This window comes from Sceloporus occidentalis, unplaced genomic scaffold (assembly GCF_023333645.1).
Source record: "Sceloporus occidentalis isolate IW3139 unplaced genomic scaffold, rSceOcc1.0.p SCAF_58, whole genome shotgun sequence".
NCBI classification, from domain to species: domain Eukaryota; kingdom Metazoa; phylum Chordata; class Lepidosauria; order Squamata; family Phrynosomatidae; genus Sceloporus; species Sceloporus occidentalis.
Genome location: NW_028317038.1, coordinates 5,935,769 through 5,958,136, shown reverse-complemented (window position 1 = coordinate 5,958,136; position 22,368 = coordinate 5,935,769). Strand labels below are relative to the sequence as shown.

Here is a 22,368-nt window from a genome sequence, read left to right as displayed (position 1 = left end):
CCCACATATGTCACTCCACTCTGCCTCCCACATATGTCACTCCACTCTACCCCCACATATGCCACTGTGCCTGATACACCTTATACCCCGATACACCACTCCATCCTCCCCAGACATACCACACTGCCCTCCCCACATATGCCACTCCACTCTACCCCCAGATAAGCCACTCCACTCTACCCCCAGATATGCCACTGTGGCCCCAGATCTGCCTTATACACCCTGATACACCACTCTGTCCTCCCCAGACATGCCACACTGCCCTCCCCACATATGCCTTATATACCCTATATGCCTTATACCCCCAGATATGTCACTCCGTCCTCCCCAGATATGCCGTATAGCCCCCAGATATCTCATAGTCCCCTCATAGAGTCACAGACCATACTTTTATAAATAAGTACTGGGTTAATCTTCACTGCCCCCAGAATTTAGATTCCCCTTAGTTTGCCCCCCTTTATCTCTAACTGCACCTTAAGTTAACTTTAATAAATTAATAAAATTAACCCTCAGTCCTCATCATTAAATTAACCCTAAACACCCCATTAACCATAGCTGCTCCTAAATTAACCCTAAACACACCATTAACCATAGCTGCCCCTAAATTAACCCTAAACACCCTATTAACCATAACTGTCCCTAAATTAACCCTAAACACCCCATTAACCATAACTGCCCCTAAATGAACCCTAAACACCCCATTAACCATAACAGCCCCTAAATTAACTCCCACCTCCCCTAACTTTCAGTAGCCCAAATATTAATTTTATACTTACAGTTAGATGAGTGTCACAGCCATGTGGTTCTGGCCTTCTGGGAGAAGGAAGGGGGCGGGGCCAGTTGTCACAGTGATTACAGGGAGGGGCTGGTAAGCAGGAGCTGCTGCTGTGAGTCAGACTAAACGGATTATATAATGAGGGGTATTTTTCAGAGCGTTTGCTCTGAAAAAACCCTCATTTAATAATCGATAAAAATCGATTCAACTAATCGATAATGAAATTCGTTGGCAACGATTTTCATTATCGATTATTATCGATTTTATCGATTAGTTGTTGCAGCCCTAGTGTCTTCTCTACCGCGCTGCCTTTTCTTGCGCTGCGGTCTTGGTGACCAGGCTTTAGCTGGATCCGACAAACTCGAAGGTGGGTGAAAGGAGTAATCCCACGCAGGGATGTCACAATGTGGAAGGCCCAAGGCCTCGGTGAAAGGCCGTACGTCGTCCGGCTGCCTGATGATGTGTGGCAGTTCCCCTCCGAACCAAAAGAGCAAACGGGAACCCCCACTGATAGGGGATGTTCGCCTCACAGAGAGCCCGAGTGACTGGCTGGAGCATCCTGCGGTTCTGTAGAGTCAAGGGTGACAGATCCTGAAACACCGAAATAGGGCAGGAGTCCCAAGTAAAGGTAGGTCGAGAACGAAAGGCCCGCATAACGTCTTCTTTGAGGGGATAGTCCTGGAGGCGACAGATGACATCCCTCGGGGCAGAGATCCAGAAGGTTTTTGCCGTAAAGCCCTATGCACCCTGTCAAAACGAACAGGGGTTTCAGCATCCCTGGTGAGAACCTTGTTGAATATGGCTGTAAGCGTGGTCGATAAATCTTCATGCGTAATCGTTTCCGGCAGGCCTCTGATCCTAAGATTGTTGCGTCTGCTTCTATTATCAAGGTCATCTAGTTTCCTCGTTAGTTGCTGAATAATAGACGACTGTTCCCGCAGTTGTGAGGTGAGGGAGTCGACCGTGGCAAAAACACGGGGCTGTTCATCCTCCAGGACCGCTACGCGTTCACCAACATGGCGAATGTCTGCCTGTATGGCCGTTAAACTTGAGCGGATTCCCTTAGTGGCTCGATCGACGATATCGGCTATATCTTTCTTGGTGGGGAGAGAGTCGATCTTTTCGCGCCAGGAGTCCACCTTAGGGTCGGGTGAGGGCTGCTTGGGATCCGTAACGTACTCCTCGGCCACATCACTGTCTAAGCTAGCCGCGGAAGATGGCGGCCTAGCACAGGAGTCCCGAGAGTCTTGGTCAGGCGGAGGGTGAAAGAACGTACGCAACGAGGTAATTGACCCCTTTTCTTTAGATCCCGATGGTCTTGGGGTGCCAGGAACCTTGCCGTGCTTACCCATGATGGGTTAGGATGCTTAACCGAAGCTAAGTTTTGGCCGCGTGCGTCGGAGCTCTGATCCTAAGCGTCCATGCTGTTTGCTGGTCAGCCACGCCCTGTAAGTGCTTTTTTTAACTTGCGCATATACTATTAAGGAAGATACTGCACCATATGGTTGTTTTCTTTATTTTATGCTCTTAGAGATTTTAAAGAATAAAGAACAGTCTTCATACCTCAGACGAGCCTGTTGTGCTGGCACTGTTTGTGAGTGCATTTCACACCTTTTACATAGCTTATTGTTCTTGACAATATTACACTATAAGATTATTTCTTTTTTCTATGTACACATGCGCCCCGAATTTTGTTGGTATATGCTGAACCAGTCTGAAATTATTATGTGGGTATAGAATATAAAATCATAATAGCCCTTAAAAATTAGTCTCCAAATCCATATCCCCTAAGTGACTGTTGCATGAAATCAAATCTGACCCTGTCAAATGCCTTTTAAGCATCCAAGGACATGGTCAGAAGGGAATTTTTTTTTAGCCAAATCTAGTATGTCCACCATTCTTCGCATACTGTTTGTGGAGGACCTGTTCAGGATGAACCCTACCTGGTCCATATGGACCGACTCATTAATCATGGTCTTCATCCTATTGGCCAGCACTGCCTAACAGATTTTTAAATCTGAGTTTAAAAGGGAAAGTGGCCTATAATTACTCTCTGGATCTTTCTCTGATATATTCGCTGTTAATAATTCTTTAGGAATATGGTCTTGAGCTATCATTTGATTAAAGGCTCGTGTTAATGGGTTTGTGATCTTATCCTTCATAAGCCTATAAAATGTTCCATCAAACCCAGGATTTCCCTGCTTTAATTTTAGTTATAACTTCTATTATCTCTTTTTTCACTAATTTAGTTTCCTATATTGTTGTATAGAAATCTCGGGAAGAGAGAGTCCTTTAAAAGATTCCTGCATTTCTTGCGTGCTAGCCTCGTTCGGTATCATATATAAACTGCGGTAATACCTGCACGGTTACTGAAAAATACAACTTTGTTTTTAGATATTCTAGCTTCTTTACGGTTTGTTCTAGATTCATTTTATTAATTTTTTCTTTGATTTCTGCCAATTTCTCTGTCAGTTCCTTGGTGGGTGTTTTCTTATTTTCAGCAGAAACTTCATACATAGATGTATATAATTCTTCTATTGACAGGCCCCTTGTCCGTCTTCTTTGATGTTCTATTTTAATGAAATTGCCTCTTATTACTGATTTAAAAGTACATCATACCATATCGTCTGAAACTGACCCATTATAGTTTTCTTTAAAGGACATTTCTGTTACCTGCTCTAAGATAGTTTATAAGGTTGAAAAAAGACCAAAGTCCATCAAGTTCAACCTATGTACATATTGTGTCCCTTCTGTGTTGATCCAGAGGAAGGCAAAAAACCCTTATGAAGCAGATGCCAATTTCCCCATACCAGGGGGAAAATTCCTTCCCAACTCCAAATACGGCAATCAGAATAAGTCCCTGAAGGAACGTGTGTGCAACTCTATTGGTCGTTTCGGCAGGGGGCTGGTCTGGCATCAAAGAGTGAATTGCAGAACGCACTTCATTCGTTGATGGCAGGCCAGCCCCCTGCCGAAACGACCAGTAGAGTTGCACACACGTACTGAGGTGTACTGTACACAAAATGACCTAGAGACAAATGCTCCAAGGAACTTGGCCTCCGTTTATCATACACAATCACACATCCATAGATGTTTAATAAAAGAATAGGGATTATTTTACATTTTTTAATTGATTTTGGACCACTTGTAATACATGCCTAACATTTGCTACCTATTCACAATGGCATACTTTGGAACAACCCAACTTTTACTGGACAGGACTGGAAAAAAGCAGGACTGTCCACCAAAATCTTGGGTGTGTTGGCAGGTATGCGGATGGAAAAATGTTGGACAAGAACTAAAAAATAGCTTAGGGTTAATGTACGGTTATGTTTAAGATTAGTAGCAGTGCACTGGTTTGGTTAAAGATGTATTATGTCTAAATAATAATTTAATTTTAATTTTAATGGGTTTTAAAAAAAAAAATTAGGGGTTTATTTAAATGTATTTTAAAGTTAGATTTATTATTTAGTACTTTATTATATTTAATGTTTATACTAGTGCTACCTACCGAGCTATAACTACCAACGTGTATTTGCATACCTAGATAGCTAAATTAGATGGGACAGGACTGGAAAAAAGCAGGACTGTGCCTGAAAAAGTTGGGTCTGTTGGCAGGTATGTGGATGGAAAAATGTTATAGTATGAAGTGTGAGTTATAGCGTTAATGCTAGTGAGTGTAGAAGTGAAGGCCAGGACAAATAAGAGGAAAGGTCCTTGTGATTTGTGCATTGTACGTGTATGTTTTATGTGTGTTGTCACTGTGTGTTATATGTGTTGTGTGTTATGTCACTGTGTTATTGTGTGTGTTATGTTTGGTTGGTTGGTTGTGTATCAGAAGGAAAATAATGAAATGGAAAAGGCGAATGAGTGGGCAATTGGCGACCCACTCACCTGTTTCACCCCAGAGCAAAGCATCCAAACACTGTCAGTCCTAGACGTTTGGCAGCGGACTTCCAGAGCTCAGACACAAGGCCCTAGCGTAAGCTGGCCACTCCGGCGGAGGTAGCAGGCGTTGCCACACCGCAAACAGACGCAGCCAGGGGGGAGAAACTCCCCTTACCATTAGGGACATTTTGGGCATGACTCTAGCCAGGAAGCGAACTGGCACAAAAGAGATGCTGGCACCACCACCACAACCACCAGCAGCAGCATTGAAAAATGGGAAAGGCGAATGAGTGGGCAATTGGCGACCCACTCACCTGTTTCACCCCAGGGCAAAGCACCCAAACACTGTCAGTCTTAGACGTTTGGCAGCAGACTTCCAGAGCTCAGACACTAGGCCCTAGCGTAAGCTGGCTACATTGGCCGAGGTAGCAGGCGTTGCCACACCGCAGCAAGTGCAACCATAGGGGAGAAACTGCCCTTACCATTAGGGACATTTAAGGCATGACACTAGCCAGGAAGCGAACTGGCAGAGAAGAGACGCTGGCAACACCAGCAGCAGCAGCAGAATTGGGAAAGGCGAATGAGTGGGCAATTGGCGACCCACTCATCTGTTTCACCCCAGGGCAAAGCATCCAAAGACTGTCAGTCCTTGGCGTTTGGGAGCGGACTTCCAGAACTCAGACACGAGGCCCTAGCGTAAATTGGCTACACCGGCGGAGGTAGCAGGCATTGCCACACCGCAGCAAGTGCAACCAGGGGGAGAAACTACCCTCTCCATTAGGGACATTTGAGGCATGATTTCAGCCAGGAAGCGAACTGGCAAAAGATACTGGCACCACCACCAGCAGCAGCGTTGGAAACGGAAAAAGGTGAATGAGTGGGCAATTGACGACCCACTCACCTGTTTCACCCCAGGGCAAAGCATCCGAAGACTGTCAGTCCTTGGCGTTTGGGAGAGGACTTCCAGAACTCAGACACGAGGCCCTAGCGTAAATTGGCTACACCGGCGGAGGTAGCAGACGTTGCCACACCACAAACACGTGCAACCAGGGGGAGAAACTACCTTAAACATTACAGAGAAAAAAAATTAACTTTCCAAGCTAAGAGCTGGGTAACCCAAGTTGGGCAAATTGAATTTAAGGAAGGCAATCTGCTCCATCAGATGAGGTGCCATGCGTGAGCGCTGTGGACTCCATAGTATGTTTCCAGTCATAGAAAACACGCGCTCACTTTGAACAGTGGTTGGCGGACATGATAGTAGCTGCTGCGCAACCCATGAGAGTGCAGGCCACACACTCTTCTTTTCATCCCAGTAGCTAAGAGGATCAACATTAGGCGCAGAAGGAACTTCACAGAGGTAAAGTTTGACCATTTCAGCAGCACTACTCTCCTTTCTGCTGCTAGCTCTGTCAGATGGTCCAACTATACTCCCAAGTGCCTCTTCCCAAAACGCAGCTGCTCCACTCAGCTGTGTTGTGCTGCTTGTGGCACTGCTGCTGATGCTGCTGCTGCTAGGAGTAGCAGACCACATCATCTCTTCCTCCTCCTGCACCTCTCCCTCCTCGGACAGCATTCCCATTTTACGCTGCCAGTCACACACCTTGTTGACCAATTGCTCCCGGTAGCTACTGAGAACATTAAATTTCAAAGATAGCTTTCCCTTAATTCTTGGATCGCAAAGGCACGTTAGCATCATTTCAGGACTCTCTTCCATTCGTTTGCGAAGGTGTACTTTTAGCAGATCCTTCAGCTTCCTGACTATGGCTGCTACGTCAGGATGTAGAGTGCCACCTTGAACAGCCTCACGGTTTCCAAGGAACACATCCATCTTGCTGCCTAGATGGGAGAACACTGGGATTACCTGGGCCAGACTGGCAGTGTTTGAGCTTAAATTTTCTGTGGCATCCCTGAATGGTTTAAGGACTGCCACTAGCTGGGCGATCACTGTCCAATCCTCCCTATTCAATGGAGAGGTAATCCCAATATTGTGCTCTGAGGCAAGATTATGGATTGCCCTCTGCTGCTCCAAAATCCTCTTCAGCATGTCTAACGTGGAGTTCCACCACGTACTGACATCCTGACGTAGGCAGTGTACGGGAAGACCTGACCTCTCTTGCTCTTCCCTCAAAAGTTGGCTAGCCTTAACACTATGGTGAAAGTGCCCAGCGATCTTTCTGCAGCGGGACAGAACTACTGCTGCCACATTAGTTCCTTCTGACATTGCTGCCTTCACTACAAGATGGATGATGTGGGCTGCACAGCGCACACCAACAATATGACCATCTCGCAGCGCTTTCACCATATTGGCACCTCCGTCAGTTACCACGAAACCAACTTCAACATTGGTGCCCGCCTCTGCTCCCACCCAAAGGCTAAACATTTTCCTGAAATGAACAGACTGACCAGCAGCCTTGGAAAGCTCCTCTTTCACTGCTGCAACACAGGACCGATACAATGAGGGGACAATGTTCCTGTTGAAAGTGGAACGTGACAGAACTGTATATTGTGGAGCCACAGCTGCCATCAATTGTTTGAAAGGCTCCCCTTCAATCATAGAGAAGGATGCCCCTCCAACAGCAATGAACTGACCAATCAGTCGCGTTACTTTATTGGCCTGCTGTTTGGGCATTGACCTTTTGGATTGGAATGCCACAAATTGTTCCAGGGTGGGCTGGACATGCAGTGCTCCAACCTGCCTTGGTCTCTGGCTGCCATCACTAGCTGCTGCTGCTGCTGCTGCTGCTACTGGCTCAGAAGAAGAAGCTGTTGGGGTTTTTCCACGGCCACCAGCTATGCTGCCTGCACTTTTACTTCTGCATCTTTCCCCAATAGCACAGCGTTGTGTTGAGTGCTGAGGTGATGCTTCATGCTAGCACTGGTAAAATGGCCAGACACTTTCCCTCTGCTTATTAGCTTCCCACAATGTTTGCACTTTCCATAGCGCCCTTCTTCAACATTTTTAAAGTGCTCCCAAATTGGGGGGCGCACAGCCTTGGAGTGTGCCTTGGGTGCTGCTCCTACTGCTCGGGGTGGATGAAAAGACGCAGAACTAGTGGTGGTGGGACTGGTGGTAACAGTACTGGCCATAGTGGGACTGCTAATTGCTTTAGATTTGCTAGGTTTTGCTGCTGCTGGTGGTGGTGATGGTGATGGTGATGATCGTAGCGGAGAAGGTGGAGGCTCAGGGGAAAATTGTGCACTAGTCATTTGGACACTGCTCCCTGAGGAATCTGATTCATGACCACTCATCTCCTCTACTTCCTCTGGCTCATAGTCTTCATTAGCCAGATCGAATGGAATTCCTGCTAGGCTGGAGCTAAGACTGATATCGTCGTGAGACTCGTGACTAGTAGTAGTGCGAGCAGGAAGAATAGACTCTGCACTTGGCCTCTCAGTCTCAGGCTCCTCTGCTACCTCGCTAGGTGGAGTTCCACTATGTGTAGCCCTCTCTCTAACTGTCTTTACAAAAATTTTGTAAGGACTTGGTGGCTTGCTAGAGGTACTAGGAGGACATGGCGTGGCGGTACCAGTGGGAACAGTAGGTGCAGCACTAGTGGTGGTAGAGGTGGTGGGGGGGTGGTGGTGGTTTTCCCTACAAAGGAATGAGATCGCTTTGGTTTGGGACCCCTCTGAGTCTTGCTGCTTGTGGATGGGGAAGATGTTGGGCAAAAGGCACTTCTTTTTAGTCACTGGGCTGGTACTACTTGTGCTACCCTTTAACTTTGAACGTGCTTCTGGTGCTTTAGGCTTTCCGTAAAAAACCATAGGGCTTGTGGGCCTAGCCGCACTACTACTGCCTGCTTTTGGTGCCTTTCCTTTACTTGATGATCCTTCAAGCAATGCTTCCCCAAATGATAAGCAAGAGCTTGGCCTACTTGGCCGACTAGACTGACGCAAAGGCTGCATCTTAGAACTGGTGGTGGTGCTGCTGGTGGTGGTGGTGCTGGTGGTGGTAGATGGAGCTTATCCCTCCTTAGTCCCAAAAGGAGGATCCATTTCAAATTTTGTGTTGTGTGTGTGTGTGTAGTGTAGTGTAGTGTAGTGTAGTGTAGTGTTTAAAAAGTAAAACTATGCACTACTGCACTGTGCTGTTGTGTGCAATCTGCCAAAAGTGCTAAAGTTATTTAAATTATTAAGTCAAGATTAACTATTTAATAACTAGCAGTATTTTATTTTTAATTTGAATTTACACGGGCCTAAGAGCTTAGCCTACTACTATGCTAGCCTAAAGCTATATTTCGTTACTATAAGTCTACCTCTAGGAAGACGCTCTCAAACCCACTAAGCAGATTCAGTATATGATTTATTAATTAATATTAAGTTATATAATATTAATAGATTAGAAATAATTTACTTATATATTATGTATTATAGATAGAAGAATATAGATTATGAATTAGAATTTAGAATTAGAATTACTTATATTATAGATTATGAATTAGAATTTATATTGTTATATATTATTTATAATATATTACAGATTACGATTAAAGAAGATTAGAATTATTTTAGTACTACAGCTAGTAGCTTGAAGCTTTGCTTAGTACAGCTCGTCACAGTCAATTTTTCTTGAAAAGAATTAGAAATAAAATAAAATGTCACAGCAAAACAGTTAGCTTCACTGCTTGCTGAACAAAAACACACAGCACTTATGCGGCTGCACTCACTAGCCCAACAAGTTCACTTCACTGATGGACTGAGGTGAGCAAAACACTAAGGGTACTTTTAATAAAATTGAAATAAAATGTAAATTAAATGAGAAAATCTTTGCAAAACAGCTTGCTGATCAAAAAAAAAACCAGAGCACTTATGCGGCTGCACTCACTAGCCCAACAAGTTCACTTCACTGATGGACTGAGGTGAGCAAAACAAATGAAATAAAATGAAAGATTATTAACCCCTTCAGGACTGGGATTTTGATACTAACGTGTCGCTAAAGGACCGGAGCCGTTTTTGTGTTTTTGCCATGTCTTTCTTCAACTGTAATTTCTCTCTTATCAATTGGTGCACCCACACAAATCATATATTGTTTTTTTCAGCACAAGTAGGGCTTTCATTTGAAACCATAGTAAGCTGGGTAGTACATTGTTTTGTTTGAAAAAAACTGGAAAAAGTGGGGAAAAAATGAAAAAAAAAAACGCATTTTTTTACAGTTTTGTATACATACAAATTGTACACACATTAAACCAATGGGAAAAAATTATCCCAAATATATTCATTAACTTGTCCTGATTTGGAAACCACCCAACATGGCCAGGATTTTTATCTATTTTGACCAGTATAGTGCAAATATTGCAAGGCATACATCACGTTTTTGAAATGTAATTTTTTTCAAATTTGGCATGGTAGTCTAATAACTGCAATAGTTGTCACAGATACTGATTACCCCCCCCAAAATTATATGTTTATGAACAGTAGATAAGTCAAGGTGTACAACTAGGGTCATTTTGACACTTTTCAAACAGGGATTTTATCGCCAATTGCTGCCAAATTTTGAGGTATTTTTATATTTTGGGGGGGTTTTTTGCATATGTTGCAATGTTGTGTTCACCAACATCCCCCGGTTCCAACAAGGCCTCACATGCATGGTTCATGCATTTTTTGAGGAAGCTATGAGGGCAAAACTGGAACATGCGCATTTTCGTTTTCACATTTGGAATTTTCAGAAATTGGTTTCCTGGGCCCATATCCCATTTGGGACATTTTGGAAGCCCCCTGCTGTAAATTACCCCATAAAAGTATATATTTATGAACAGTAGACAAGTCAAGGTGTTCAACTTGGGTAGTTTTGACAGTTTTCAGCTAGCCTTTTCTTCACTGATGTCTGCCAAAGTTCACGGAAAATTTATTTTATTGCGTTTTTAACAAATACATTTCAATGTTAAAATGTATTTCTTGCACAGCATATGTGCAACAGTGGAAGAAAGCACCACATTTTGTTCACCAACATCCCCCGGTTCCAACAAGGCCTCACATGCATGGTTCATGCATTTTTTGAGGAAGCCATGAGGCCATAACTGGAACATGCGCAAGTTTTCAGAAATTGGTTTCCTGGGCCCATATCCCATTTGGGACATTTTGGAAGCCCCCCCACTGTAAATTACCCCATAAAAGTATATATTTATGAACAGTAGACGAGTCAAGGTGTTCAACTAGGGTAGTTTTGACAGTTTTCAGCTAGCCATTTCTTCACTGATGTCTGCCAAACTTCACAGGGAAATTATTTTATTGCATTTTTAACGCATACATTTCAATGTTGCAATTTATTTCTTGCACAGCATATGTGTAACACTGGAAGAAAACACCACATTTTGTTCACCAACACCCCCCGGTTCCAACAAGGCCTCACATGCATGGTTCATGTATTTTTTGAGGAAGCTATGAGGGCAAAACTGGAACATGTGCATTTACATTTTTTTAAATATTTTTTTTCATCAGATTACTTGTAAGTGACAGGTTTAGGCCGCTGACATCAATCAGGGAGACCGATCAATAATCAGCGACTTAAAATGTCACCGACAAGTGATCAGGTAATAATTATGATTTTTTAATTTATTAATAATTTGTGTTTTTTCATAATTACCCTAGATGACCCCTCTCTCTTTGTAGAGCAGGGTCATCCGTGGGCTGCCATAATGATCCGATCACTCCTATTGGCCAGGAGCGATCTGATCAGCCCAGCATTTGACCTGGAAGCACCCTGGACTTTCAGGTCAGTGCTGTTATTTTTTTTTTATTATTATTATTATTTTATAAAAAAAATTTAATTAATTTAAAAAAAAAAAAATTTTAATTATTATTTTTTACATTATTTTTTTTTAACTCTTTCAGTGCTGATGCTCCATTGAAGCACAGCATTGATTGATATTCAGTCCCCACAAGCTTGTGGGGACTAATATTAACCCCTGCAATGCTGCGATGGGGGTCATACACAATCGCAGCATTGAAGGGGTTAATTGAGGAAGAGGGGGGTAGGGGTTAACTGAGGAAGGGTGGGGGTGGGGGGGTCTGGTCTCCACACTCACGTGGAGACCAAAGAACCCTGTCTCCCTGTCCCTGAAGCTGCCTCTGGCAGCTGGGACACAATCTCCAATAGACTGGAGATTGTAGGGGAGGAGTCTCTCTGATCAGTCCTACAGGACTGATCAGAGGACTTCTGGGGGCTCGTTTTTGCTGTTGCTGGTCTGCCTGGGCTGCCAGGCAGACCACCAGCAGCAGAACCCCCTAAAAAACGGGAAATGCGATTGCGGCATTGAAGGGGTTAACGCTGCACTGACGCTCTCATGGAGCGATCAGGCAGCAGGGGGGTGTTGGATCAGGCCCCCACACACCCCCTTCCTTGAAGCTGCCTGTGGCAGCTGAAACCGCGATTGCAGATTTTTCTGCAATCGCTGTTTCTGCCTACAAAATCACTCCGTGGGAGTGATCGTGGGCGGTCTTAGACAGGCTGTGCTGTCTGCCCAGGAGTCCTGGGCAGACAGCAGCAGCAGCAGCGCCCCCACGATCACCGCGATTGTGGTGATGTGGGGGCGTTTTTTGGAGGAGACGTACCTTGTATGTCCCGGTCTACCGGTGACTGTTAACCAGGAAGTACCAGGTACGTCCCGGTACTGAAGGGGTTAATTAAGAAAAATTGACTTGGTCTCTTGCTGTTGCTAAAACAAAGCACAAACTATAGAGCTGCAGCACCAGTACTAATAAGATTAGCTGAACTATACGCTAGTAGTAATTAATTAATATTACTTTTATTTATAGCTAAATTAACTATTAAGATAAGAAAGAATTATAGAATTATTGATATTACTGATTTTAGATTAGACACTAGTAGATGTCTTGAATGTCTACAGTACACTCTACACTAGTATACTATTACTAACTATAACTGACAAATATATATATAATTTTATAATGAATTCAATTATTAATTATATTAATTAATATTACTGATTTTAAATTAGACACTAGTAGATGAATGTCTACAGTACACTCTACACTAGTATACTATAGTATATATATATGACTGACAAATATATATATATATATAATATTATAATGAACTATTAAATTATAGATTCTATTAAATTATTATTTATACATTCTATTTAATTTATTTAAGCAGGACAGGCAGTAGGCACTAGTGCCAGCCCAGGCTCAACAGCACTTATACTACAGTTGATGACAAATTAAATAAAAAAAAAATTAAATTAATCAAATTATTATTATTAATTATATTAAGTAGCACTGAAGTGAGGATGAAGTACACTGTGAGAAATGGCAGGCTAAGTCTTACCAGTCTCACACAGAACAGAACAATCTCTCTAACACTCGGATGCAGCACAGCAGTGTTGCCAAAGCAGTCACAGCGAAAAATGAATGGATCTCTCAGGCAAGCTCTGGTCTTATAAAGGCGCCTTCAGAATTAAAAAAACAGCAGCACAGGCATTGGACGAGACCCTTAGCGTGACGTCACAAGAGTGAGCTGATTGGACAGACGAGATCAGCTCACTCCTGTTTGAAATTTTGGCGGCTGCGCAGCAAAAACGAAGACGATCACGACGAATCTTCGATTATTATCGATTTTATCGATTAGTTCTTTCAGCCCTAATTAAGAGTTAGGCACGGTGTTATATTCTAAAATCTTAAATATCCAATATAATACAATCCCTAAAAAGAAAAGTTTTAGCTTCATTCATGTATCCATTTAGTGTTGTATTATTTTGAAATTTGTAATTCTCCAGTCAGATGAAAAAACAAAAAGAAAAGAAATAAAAAAAATATTATATATATATATATATATATATATATATATATATATATATATATATATATATATATATAATTTATTTTTTTTATGCCCGGGTAAAGCACTTGGAGGAAGGGGAGAAGTGCTCTCGCTTCTTTTTTTTAACCCCTTAATGACAATTGCCGGTCCTGGCACGGCACGGAAAAGCATGTGCTTTACGACAATTGACGTGCCAGGACCGGCACGTCTTTAAACGGGTGCAGAAAGCGATCTACTATCGCTTTCTGCACCCAAAAAGCGTTGCTGAATGCCTCGACCTCGAGGCATTCAGCAACGCCGCGATCGGCACGAAGGGGCCATCTCTGGCCCCTCCACGGGGCGTCAACATCCGCCATACTTTGTATGGCGGCGGACGCCCGTTTTAAAAGCGTTTAGGAGGCGATCGACGATCGCCTCCTAAACTTAAATGGTGTCGCTGGAATGCCTCGATCAGGAGGCATCCAGCGACACCAAACACTAACCTTTTGATGGGCTGTGACCGCTCCGGAGAGCTGCCGGCAATCTTCGCCATCAAGGAAGATGGCCGCCGTCCTGTAACAGGAACCACAAATTTTAAAAGTTCGCTAGATGGTCCAGACCATCTAGAGAACTTTGGCTCCACTTGCAGGTTGAATACAGGTACTGCATTCACCATGCAAGTCAATGGAGCCCAGCTTTCTAATCACAGTGTGATTAGTAAAAATAAATTTAAAAATAAAATAAAATTAATAATAATTAGAAAAAAATAGTAAAAAAACAGTAAAATGTAAAAATCATTTCCCACTGATGTCACTATCAGGGGAACCTCCAAGTTGAAAAAAAATGTTAAATTTTTTTTTAAAAAAAAAAATAAAAAAAAAATATATATATATATAAAAAATATATTTTTGTGAGCAAGTCCTAAAATTAGCATATTAGCTTAAAACAATTCTCGCATGGAAAGAGTTAAAATACTGGCATATTAAATGCCCGTGGGGTGTCTACTTTTAAAAAATGTATGATTTGATGGGGTAAATTGAATGGGCCAGGTTCAACAACGTCCCAATTAACACGGGGGGAAGGATGGCCACACATCTAATTTCCAATTAGAAAAATGCACACGTACCAAATGTGGCCTTTTAGTTCCCCCAAAAAATGACACACCCATGCATGTGGGGTATCACTGCACTCAGGAGATGTTGCTGAACACATTATGGGGTGTCGTGTGACAGCGGCATATACCAGGAGCTGTAAATTCATACATAAAGTAGGTGTGTGTGGGAAAAATACACACACAAAAATATTACTGCAAACTTTGAAAAAATGCTGGTGGTAAAATATGTGCATGCAAAGAGTTAAAATACCAGCATTTAAAATACCCTGTGGTGTCTAGTTTTGAAAAATATATGGTTTTGTTGGGCACACTGAAATGGCCCGGCTCAAAGATGTACCAAATAGGGCATGGGCAGTGGATCCCCAAATGCCAAAGTTCAACATTGAAAAATGCGCATGCCCCAAATGTGGCCCTTTTGCCCCCAAACAGCCAGGCAAAATCATTCATGTGGGGTATCGCTGCGCTCAGGAGATGTTGCTGAACACATATTGGGGTGTTTTGTGATAGTGACATAAACTAGAACATTTTAATTCATACCTGAAGTAAAATGTGTGTGGAAAACAAATGCAAAAAAATGACTACCATAAAGTTTGACAAAGACTGGTGGTAGATATGGTGCATGGAAAGAGTTAATACTAGCATTTGGAATACCCTGGGCTGTCTAGTTTTCAAAAATATATGACTTGATGGGGTAAATTGCATTGGCCGGGTTCAAAGATACCCGAAATGGCACATGGGGGGAAGAATTACCAGATTTGGAAAAAATGGCTTTGAAATAGCAAAACGCTACCTGTACTTATTGCCCCATAATGGGTAGAAAAAAAGCAAAAAAACATAAAAACATTGGGTATTTCTAAACTCAGGACAAATAGTAGAATCTATTTAGCAGGTTTTTTCATTACCTTTTATAGATGAGTAAAAGATTTTTCAACTAAAAGTTAGAAACAGTCATTTTTTTCTAAATTTTTCACCATATTTTATAATTTTTTTAATAGTAAATAATATGATACAATCAAAACAATGTCATCTAAAGAAAGCCCTTCTTGTCCTGAAAAAAACAATATCTAATGTGTGTGGGTTCAGTAAACGGGAAAGAAGAAAATTACAGCTAAACACAAGCAGCGCAGAAATGTTAAAAAGGCCATTGTCACAAAGGGTACAAAAAGTAAAATCAGCCTTTGTCACGAAGGGGTTAAATAAACACTGTGGGCATTTTAAACGTGCCACAAGCGTTTTACCAAAACCTTCTAATGAGAAAGTCATAGATCGTTCCTTTTTAACTGATACTCTAGGGGTCATAACTAATGTTTTAAAATCTGATGATCAAGCACGTTTAAGCAGAAAGCCGTCGGTAACCGAATTGCATGATGCAATTAAAAGCTTTTCTGCTGGTAGTTCCCCAGAGGCAGATGGAATCCCTATTGAATTTTATACATGTTTTTGGGAACTTTCACGGGATGATCTTTTAATATTTTTATAGAAGATTTTAATGCCCAGGAGTTACCCTCTTCCTGGAGAACAGGCATTATTACGCTCTTTAAGAAGGGTGATAAATCAAAATTGGAGAACTGGAGGCCTATCACCCTATTGAATGGAGACTATAAAATTATTGCCAAGATTTTAGCTAATAGGTAAGGTTATTCACCCAGATCAGATCTGTGGTATCCCAGGAAGTGCTATCTGGGAACATCTCAATGTAATAAATGATCTGATCTGGTATCAGAAAGACCGTAAACAAAAACTGGCCATTTTATCTCTTGATTTTAAAAAAGCTTTTGATCGTGTATCCCATGAATATCTCTTTATGGTTCTAAAGAAAATGGCATTCCCAGATGATTTTTTCAGCGTATTAACGTTTTATATAAGTTGTTTTTAGCAAAATTTTAATCAATGGCTTTTTAACTCAGAAATCTCTCTTAAATCCGGGATGATGCAGGGATGAACTTGAGCACTTCTGCAGACTGCACAGCGCAGTTGTGCATAGTTTTCCATCAGTTGCACTGAAGAGAAACTTCCTCTTAATATTTTGGGTTCACATTTTTTTCCTTTTTTTTTTTTTTTTTTTAAATCAATTTTTCTCAATTTCATTAAACTATTTCCCCCGGTCCCCTATTGTTAAATACAACACACACAACATAAAATTGGAAATGGATCCTCCTAAGAAAAGGAGGGAGAGACTGGCTCCATCTACTACTACTACCACCACCAGTTCTTCTACAAAGCAGCCTTTGCGTCAGTCTAGTCGACAAGTAGGCCAAGGTCTCAGTTATTTGGAGAATCATTGTTTGAAGGATCTACGTAATCCAGTAAAGATAGGTACCAATAGCAGGCAGTAGTAGTGCTGCTATGCCAACTAGCTCTATGTTTTGTTTTTTTTACGGAAAGCGGAAAGCACAAGAACCACCTTCGAACTTAAAGGGTAGCACAACTAGTACTACTAGCCCAGTATGTAAAAAAAGTGCCTTTTGCCCCAGCAGTATCTTCCTCTTCCACAAGCACCATGTAAGGTAACAAGCAGAGCATGTTTGGCTGAATGTTAAGCAGCAAGACAGAGTTGTGTTCCCAATCGTTCTCGTTCTTTCTCACAGAGGTTTTTTGTGGATAATCCACCACCCAAGACCACCACCACTAGCGCTGCGCCTGCTGTTCCCACCAGTACCCTCACATAATTTTCTCCTAGCACCACCTCTAGCAAGGCACCAAGTCCTTACAATATTTTTTAAAGATAGAGAGAGGCCTACAAATAGTGGAACTCCATCTAGCAAGGTACCAGAGGAGTGTGAGACAGAGAGGCCAAGTGCAGAGTTAGGCTCTGTTCTTCCTGCTCGCATTACTACTAGTCATGATATCAGTCTTAGCTCCAGCCTAGCAGGAATTCCATTTGATCTGGCTAATGAAGAACTTGACTATGAGCCAGAGGAAGTGGAGGATAGAATAGAGAAGATGAGTGGTCAAGTATCAGATTACAGTACCACCAGTAATGTACCTGTGCCAATAAGAACAACCACTATTAGTAGCAGTGTAGAGAGCCTAGAGACAGAGATCAATCTGCCACGTCCCAGTGTCCGCAGAATTAGTCCTGCTGCTGCTTATCCACCCAGAGCAGTAGAAGCAGCACCCAAAAGGGCAGACTCCAAGGCTCTCCGCGCCCCAATTTAGGAGCACTATGAAAGTGTAGAAGAAGGGCGCTATAGAAAGTACAAACATTGTTGAAAGCTAATCAGCAGAAAGTGTCCGGGCGTTTCACCAGTGCTGCGATGAAGCATCAGCTCAGCACTCAACACAACGCTGCGTTATTGGGGAAAGAGGAAGAAAAACATAGGGCAGGCAGCATATCTGGTGGTCGTGGTACTACTAAAACTAGTACCATCTCCAGACAGAGTGGAAAAACCTCAAAAGCTGTTTCAGAGGCAATAGCAGCTACAGCTAGTGCTGGCAGCCAAAGACCCAGGCCGGTTGGAGCACGGCAACATGTCCAGCCTACCTTGGAAGAATTTGGAGCATTCCACTCCAGGAGGTCAATTTCCAAACAGAAGGCCAATAAAATAACACAACTTATTTAGCAGTTCGTTGCTGATGGAGGTGCATCCTTCTCCATGATTGAAAGGGAGCCTTCCAAACAAATGATGGCAGCAGCGGCTCTACAATAAACAGTTCTTTCACGTTCTACTTTCAATAGGAATATTGTTCCCTCACGGTATCGGTTCTGCGTGTCAAGAGTGAAAGAGGAGCTTTCCAAGGCTGCTGGTCAGTGTGTACATTTCACAACAGATTTGTGGAGTGCAGCATGCATTTCTTTCAACTGTAGTGTCGGCTCCAGGTGGGCCCGATAGCAAGGCTTTCAGCAACACCGAAAACCTGCTGCAAGATGTTAGCGCCCATTAAAAAAGGAACAAGTTCTCCAGAGGGTCTCTCCATTCCCTCCTGTGAACTCTGCATTCCCCTCTGAGTCTAAAATTTATATACAAAGTACAGTGGAGCGGGTGGTTTTTGGATTATTGTCAAGCAATCTACACCATAGTGCTGTACAGGCTAAACCCCTTCTTAGTATTCTTTCGGCAGTGGGTAAGCAGGCAATACTATCGCAATGGATTTCCCAACAACCACCTTCCTTGGAGATGGTCTTGTCTCGGTTGCAATTTTTATTCCGTATGGATTGGATTGAGTCCATCCTCTACACACACCTCTAACATTTGAAATATGGGGTGTCTAGTTTTCAAAAATATATTGTTTGACGGGGGGAAATTGATCGGACTGGCTTCAAAGATTTTCAAAATACGACATGGGGCAGAATTTTCAACCTGTCAAAATTATAATAAAAATAATAGAATCAAGTAATAGTATAATAGCTTTTGTAGATGAGTAAAATATTTTTCAAATAAGAGTCACCAGATTTGTTTTTATAGAAATTAAATATAAGCAAAATAATGGCATTTAAAAATAAACAAAAAATATCTTGACACAGATGTAAACCGACGGGTATCTACATCCTCTCGTTTAGCAAAGATTTACCCTGGAGAGTGAGATGGGGCAAAGATTTACCCAGAGTGCACAAGAGTGGCAGCAGGGGGACCAATTTACAAATGTGGTGGATGTGCCCCATTATCACAGTGGTGTGAAAGTGGGTTTTCCAGATTTTGAGCAAAATTCTTGATCTCCCCATTACTCCAGACCCCTGGACCTCTTGTCTCAATAAAAATCATTTCAACCCTAGAGTCTCCTCTCCCATCAACAAGCTTATTCGCCGAGTCGGTGCAGTCACTCGCATACGTATTACGTGAAATTGGAACACCTCTGCTCCCTCACAGATTTAGTGGCTCAGCTGTATTGACGACTGAAAATTGTTACATTTGATTCTGAGTTACTTTGTCATATTGTCAATTATGAATTCTTATGCTTCTACTATTCGTAACAATAAAAATTGTAATTACCTTATTTGCTCGATTATAAGACATCCCAAAATTTTAATATTAATTTAGGGGAAAAAAATTACCCTATAAGAAAAAAGTTTTACTAGTAAATATTAATTCACATGTAAACTATTTTTTTCATATTTAATAAAAACGAGGATTGAGAAAAATGCATTTTTATTTTTAATTTCCTTTTATTTGCCAACATGCCCCCAGTTATGCACATCTGCCCCCCGATATGCCTTATAGCCCCTATATACCACTATGCCTCCTTGATATTAATTTTAACCCCCTATATGTCACTCTGCATCCCTAATATTAATTTTAACCCCCTATATGCCACTCTGCCTCCCTGATATTCCTTTTAACCCCCTATATGCCGCTCTGCCTCCCTGATATTCGTTTTAACTCCCTATATGCCACTCTGCCTCCCTGATATTACTTTAAACCCCCTATATGACACTCTGCCTCCCTGATATTCTTTTTAACCCCTATATGCTTCTCTGCCTCCAGAAAGTCCTTTTAAGCCCCCCACCCATATGCCCTCCCGCTCTGCTTCTTTAGACTTCTCCCCATCCTCCAGATTCCTTGGTGTCTAGTGGGGCAGCCGGTGGAGGACCTGAGCTGCTACTGCCGGCACTTCCCCCAGAGCTTCTATGAATGAGCACCGGAAGGTCATGTGATGTCATAGAAGCCCCGGCAGAAGTGGAGGTTGCAGACGCCCAAAGGCTGCCGGAGAGTAGGATCTAGGTCCCCTGCAGCGCTGCGGGGGATCTGGATCTTATTCTTGTAGTCAGACCTCTATTTGAGGTCTGATTAGAAGACGACCTCGAATATAAGACGATGGTTATTTTTCAGAGCATTTGCTCTGAAAAAAACCTCATTTTATAATCGAGCAAATACGGTATTAAAAAAAAAGCCTTGGTTACAAAAAGAAAAAAAAACAGCTCAGACCTTAGAGGGTTAAAATGTTAAGTGATCCATTTTGCAAATGCATGAAGAGATTCTGTAGAATTGTCCTAAATGCATTTACCCCATTCCACACACCCTATCTAAATGCCCTGTACTTCCAGTCAACTGCAGTGCTACAGTAGGTCTAGTGAACGCTGCATGCAGGAGTCTGTGAGCATACGTAAAATATTTCCATTAATTTCAATGGGAGCACTTTCTGCCACTAAAACAGTGCTTCAAGCAGCCAGTCAGTGGCACGAAATGTTGTATCACGGAGGAAACAGGATGTCAGATCACGGCAGTTAAATGCCCCGGCAGAAGTGGAGGTTGCAGACGCCCAACGGCTGCCGGAGAGGAGGATCCAGGTCCCCTTCAGTCAGACCTCTATTTGAGATATATATAATATATACACAAGAACGTTAATCCAAGAAAAGAAAAGACATTGCTCTAGGGATGTTGGAAGTGAATGCATAAATTTAGACGGACAAGGTGGAAGCACAAAAGTTTCAGGGTCCATACTACAGGCTACGTTGATAAAGGGGTGTGTGTACCCCAGAGACGTTTGTGCTTCCATCTTGTTTGTCATCACACTTATTAAACATGTGGATTCACACGCAACATCCTTGGAGGGCTGTGGGTTTTTTTTCTTGGATTAATATCTTATTGTGCACTCATTGGAGCATGAGTGATTTTGGGCATGGCTGCACGGTATTTTCTATTTGTTTACTAAGGTACCTTGTGCAATTTTTGGCTTTCACAGTATATAGAAGAACAGTTGTAAATTCATCAAAACATAGATGTGTTTTTAGGTTGTAACCAGTTTGCATGCTAGAAGGCTACACGGAGAAGCTAATTAAGTAAAGGTGTCTTTCAATTATGGAGATACTACAGTTTTCTTACAGAAACTGTAGCATCTCCTTTCATCAGTGATTAAACTTCAGAGGCATTTGTAGGTTTCCCCTTTACTGTCCAGAATTAAGGATATGCCTTTTATAATTATTTTTACAAAATCTAGCCTGCCATGAAGGAATGTTGACATTTTTAACAATTTAAAGTAATAAAGTACCTGTTGTTGGCTTATGACCATATATCCCGTTGAAGAAAGCTGGCATCCTTATGCTCCCTCCAATATCAGAGGCAACACCAATCACAGATCCACTCGCTGCTAGTATGCAACCTTCTCCTCCTGCAATTTAAATATGCACACAATATAAAATATATGTCATGCACCTAATAAAAGGATAATTACAAATAACGTATTGAATTGAGAATCAGTCAAATTATCATGATAGCTGCAAGCACTGCAACACATTCCAATATTTACCCCTTCGTGACAATGACTGATTTTATTTTTTGTACCTTTTGTGACAATAGCTGTTGTAACATTTCTCTGGCACTGGTGTTTAGCTGTAATTTTCTTCTTTCCCATTTACTGAACCCACACAAGTTATATATTGTTTTTTTCAGGACAAGAAAGGCTTTCTTTAGATGTCATGATTTACTAGAAAAAAAAAAGTATAAAATATGGTGAAAATGTATTAAAAAACTGACCTTTTCTGACTTTTACTTGAAAAATCTCTTACTCATGTATAAAAACTCATGAAAAAAACTGCTAAATAGATTTTACTATTTGTACTGGGTTTAAAAATAACCAATGCAAAGGCCCTTTTATTCTGCACATTATGGGGCAATAATAACAAGTAGCCCCGTGTGCTATTCGGAACATCTTTGAAGCCGGCCAATGCAATATATCCCATCAAACCATGGTATTGCAAATGCTAGTATTTCAACTCTTTCCATGCACTAATTCTAATGCCACACAACACCCCAATATTTGTTCAGCAACAGTGATACCCCCATGCATGGGTTTGTTGGTTGTTTGGGAGTAAAAGGCCACATTTGGGAAGTGTGCATTTTTCAAATTGGTATTTTGACATGTTGAAAATCCAGCCCACATATCCTATTTGGA

The 22,368-nt window shown here is 41.9% G+C and overlaps 1 protein-coding gene across 1 annotated transcript in view; it reads right to left on the bottom strand.

Annotated features, from left to right (window-relative positions):
• The window catches only part of LOC149287647 (fatty-acid amide hydrolase 2-like), a gene marked incomplete at its 3' end in the record, with an annotated part of 171,351 nt that overhangs the window by 125,611 nt on the left and 23,372 nt on the right, over nucleotides 1-22,368 (bottom strand). The window contains exon 6 of the mRNA XM_089492661.1: nucleotides 21,466-21,585. Within this exon, the coding sequence (XP_089348787.1) occupies nucleotides 21,466-21,585 (120 nt within the window). The remainder of the gene's footprint in view (nucleotides 1-21,465; nucleotides 21,586-22,368) is intronic.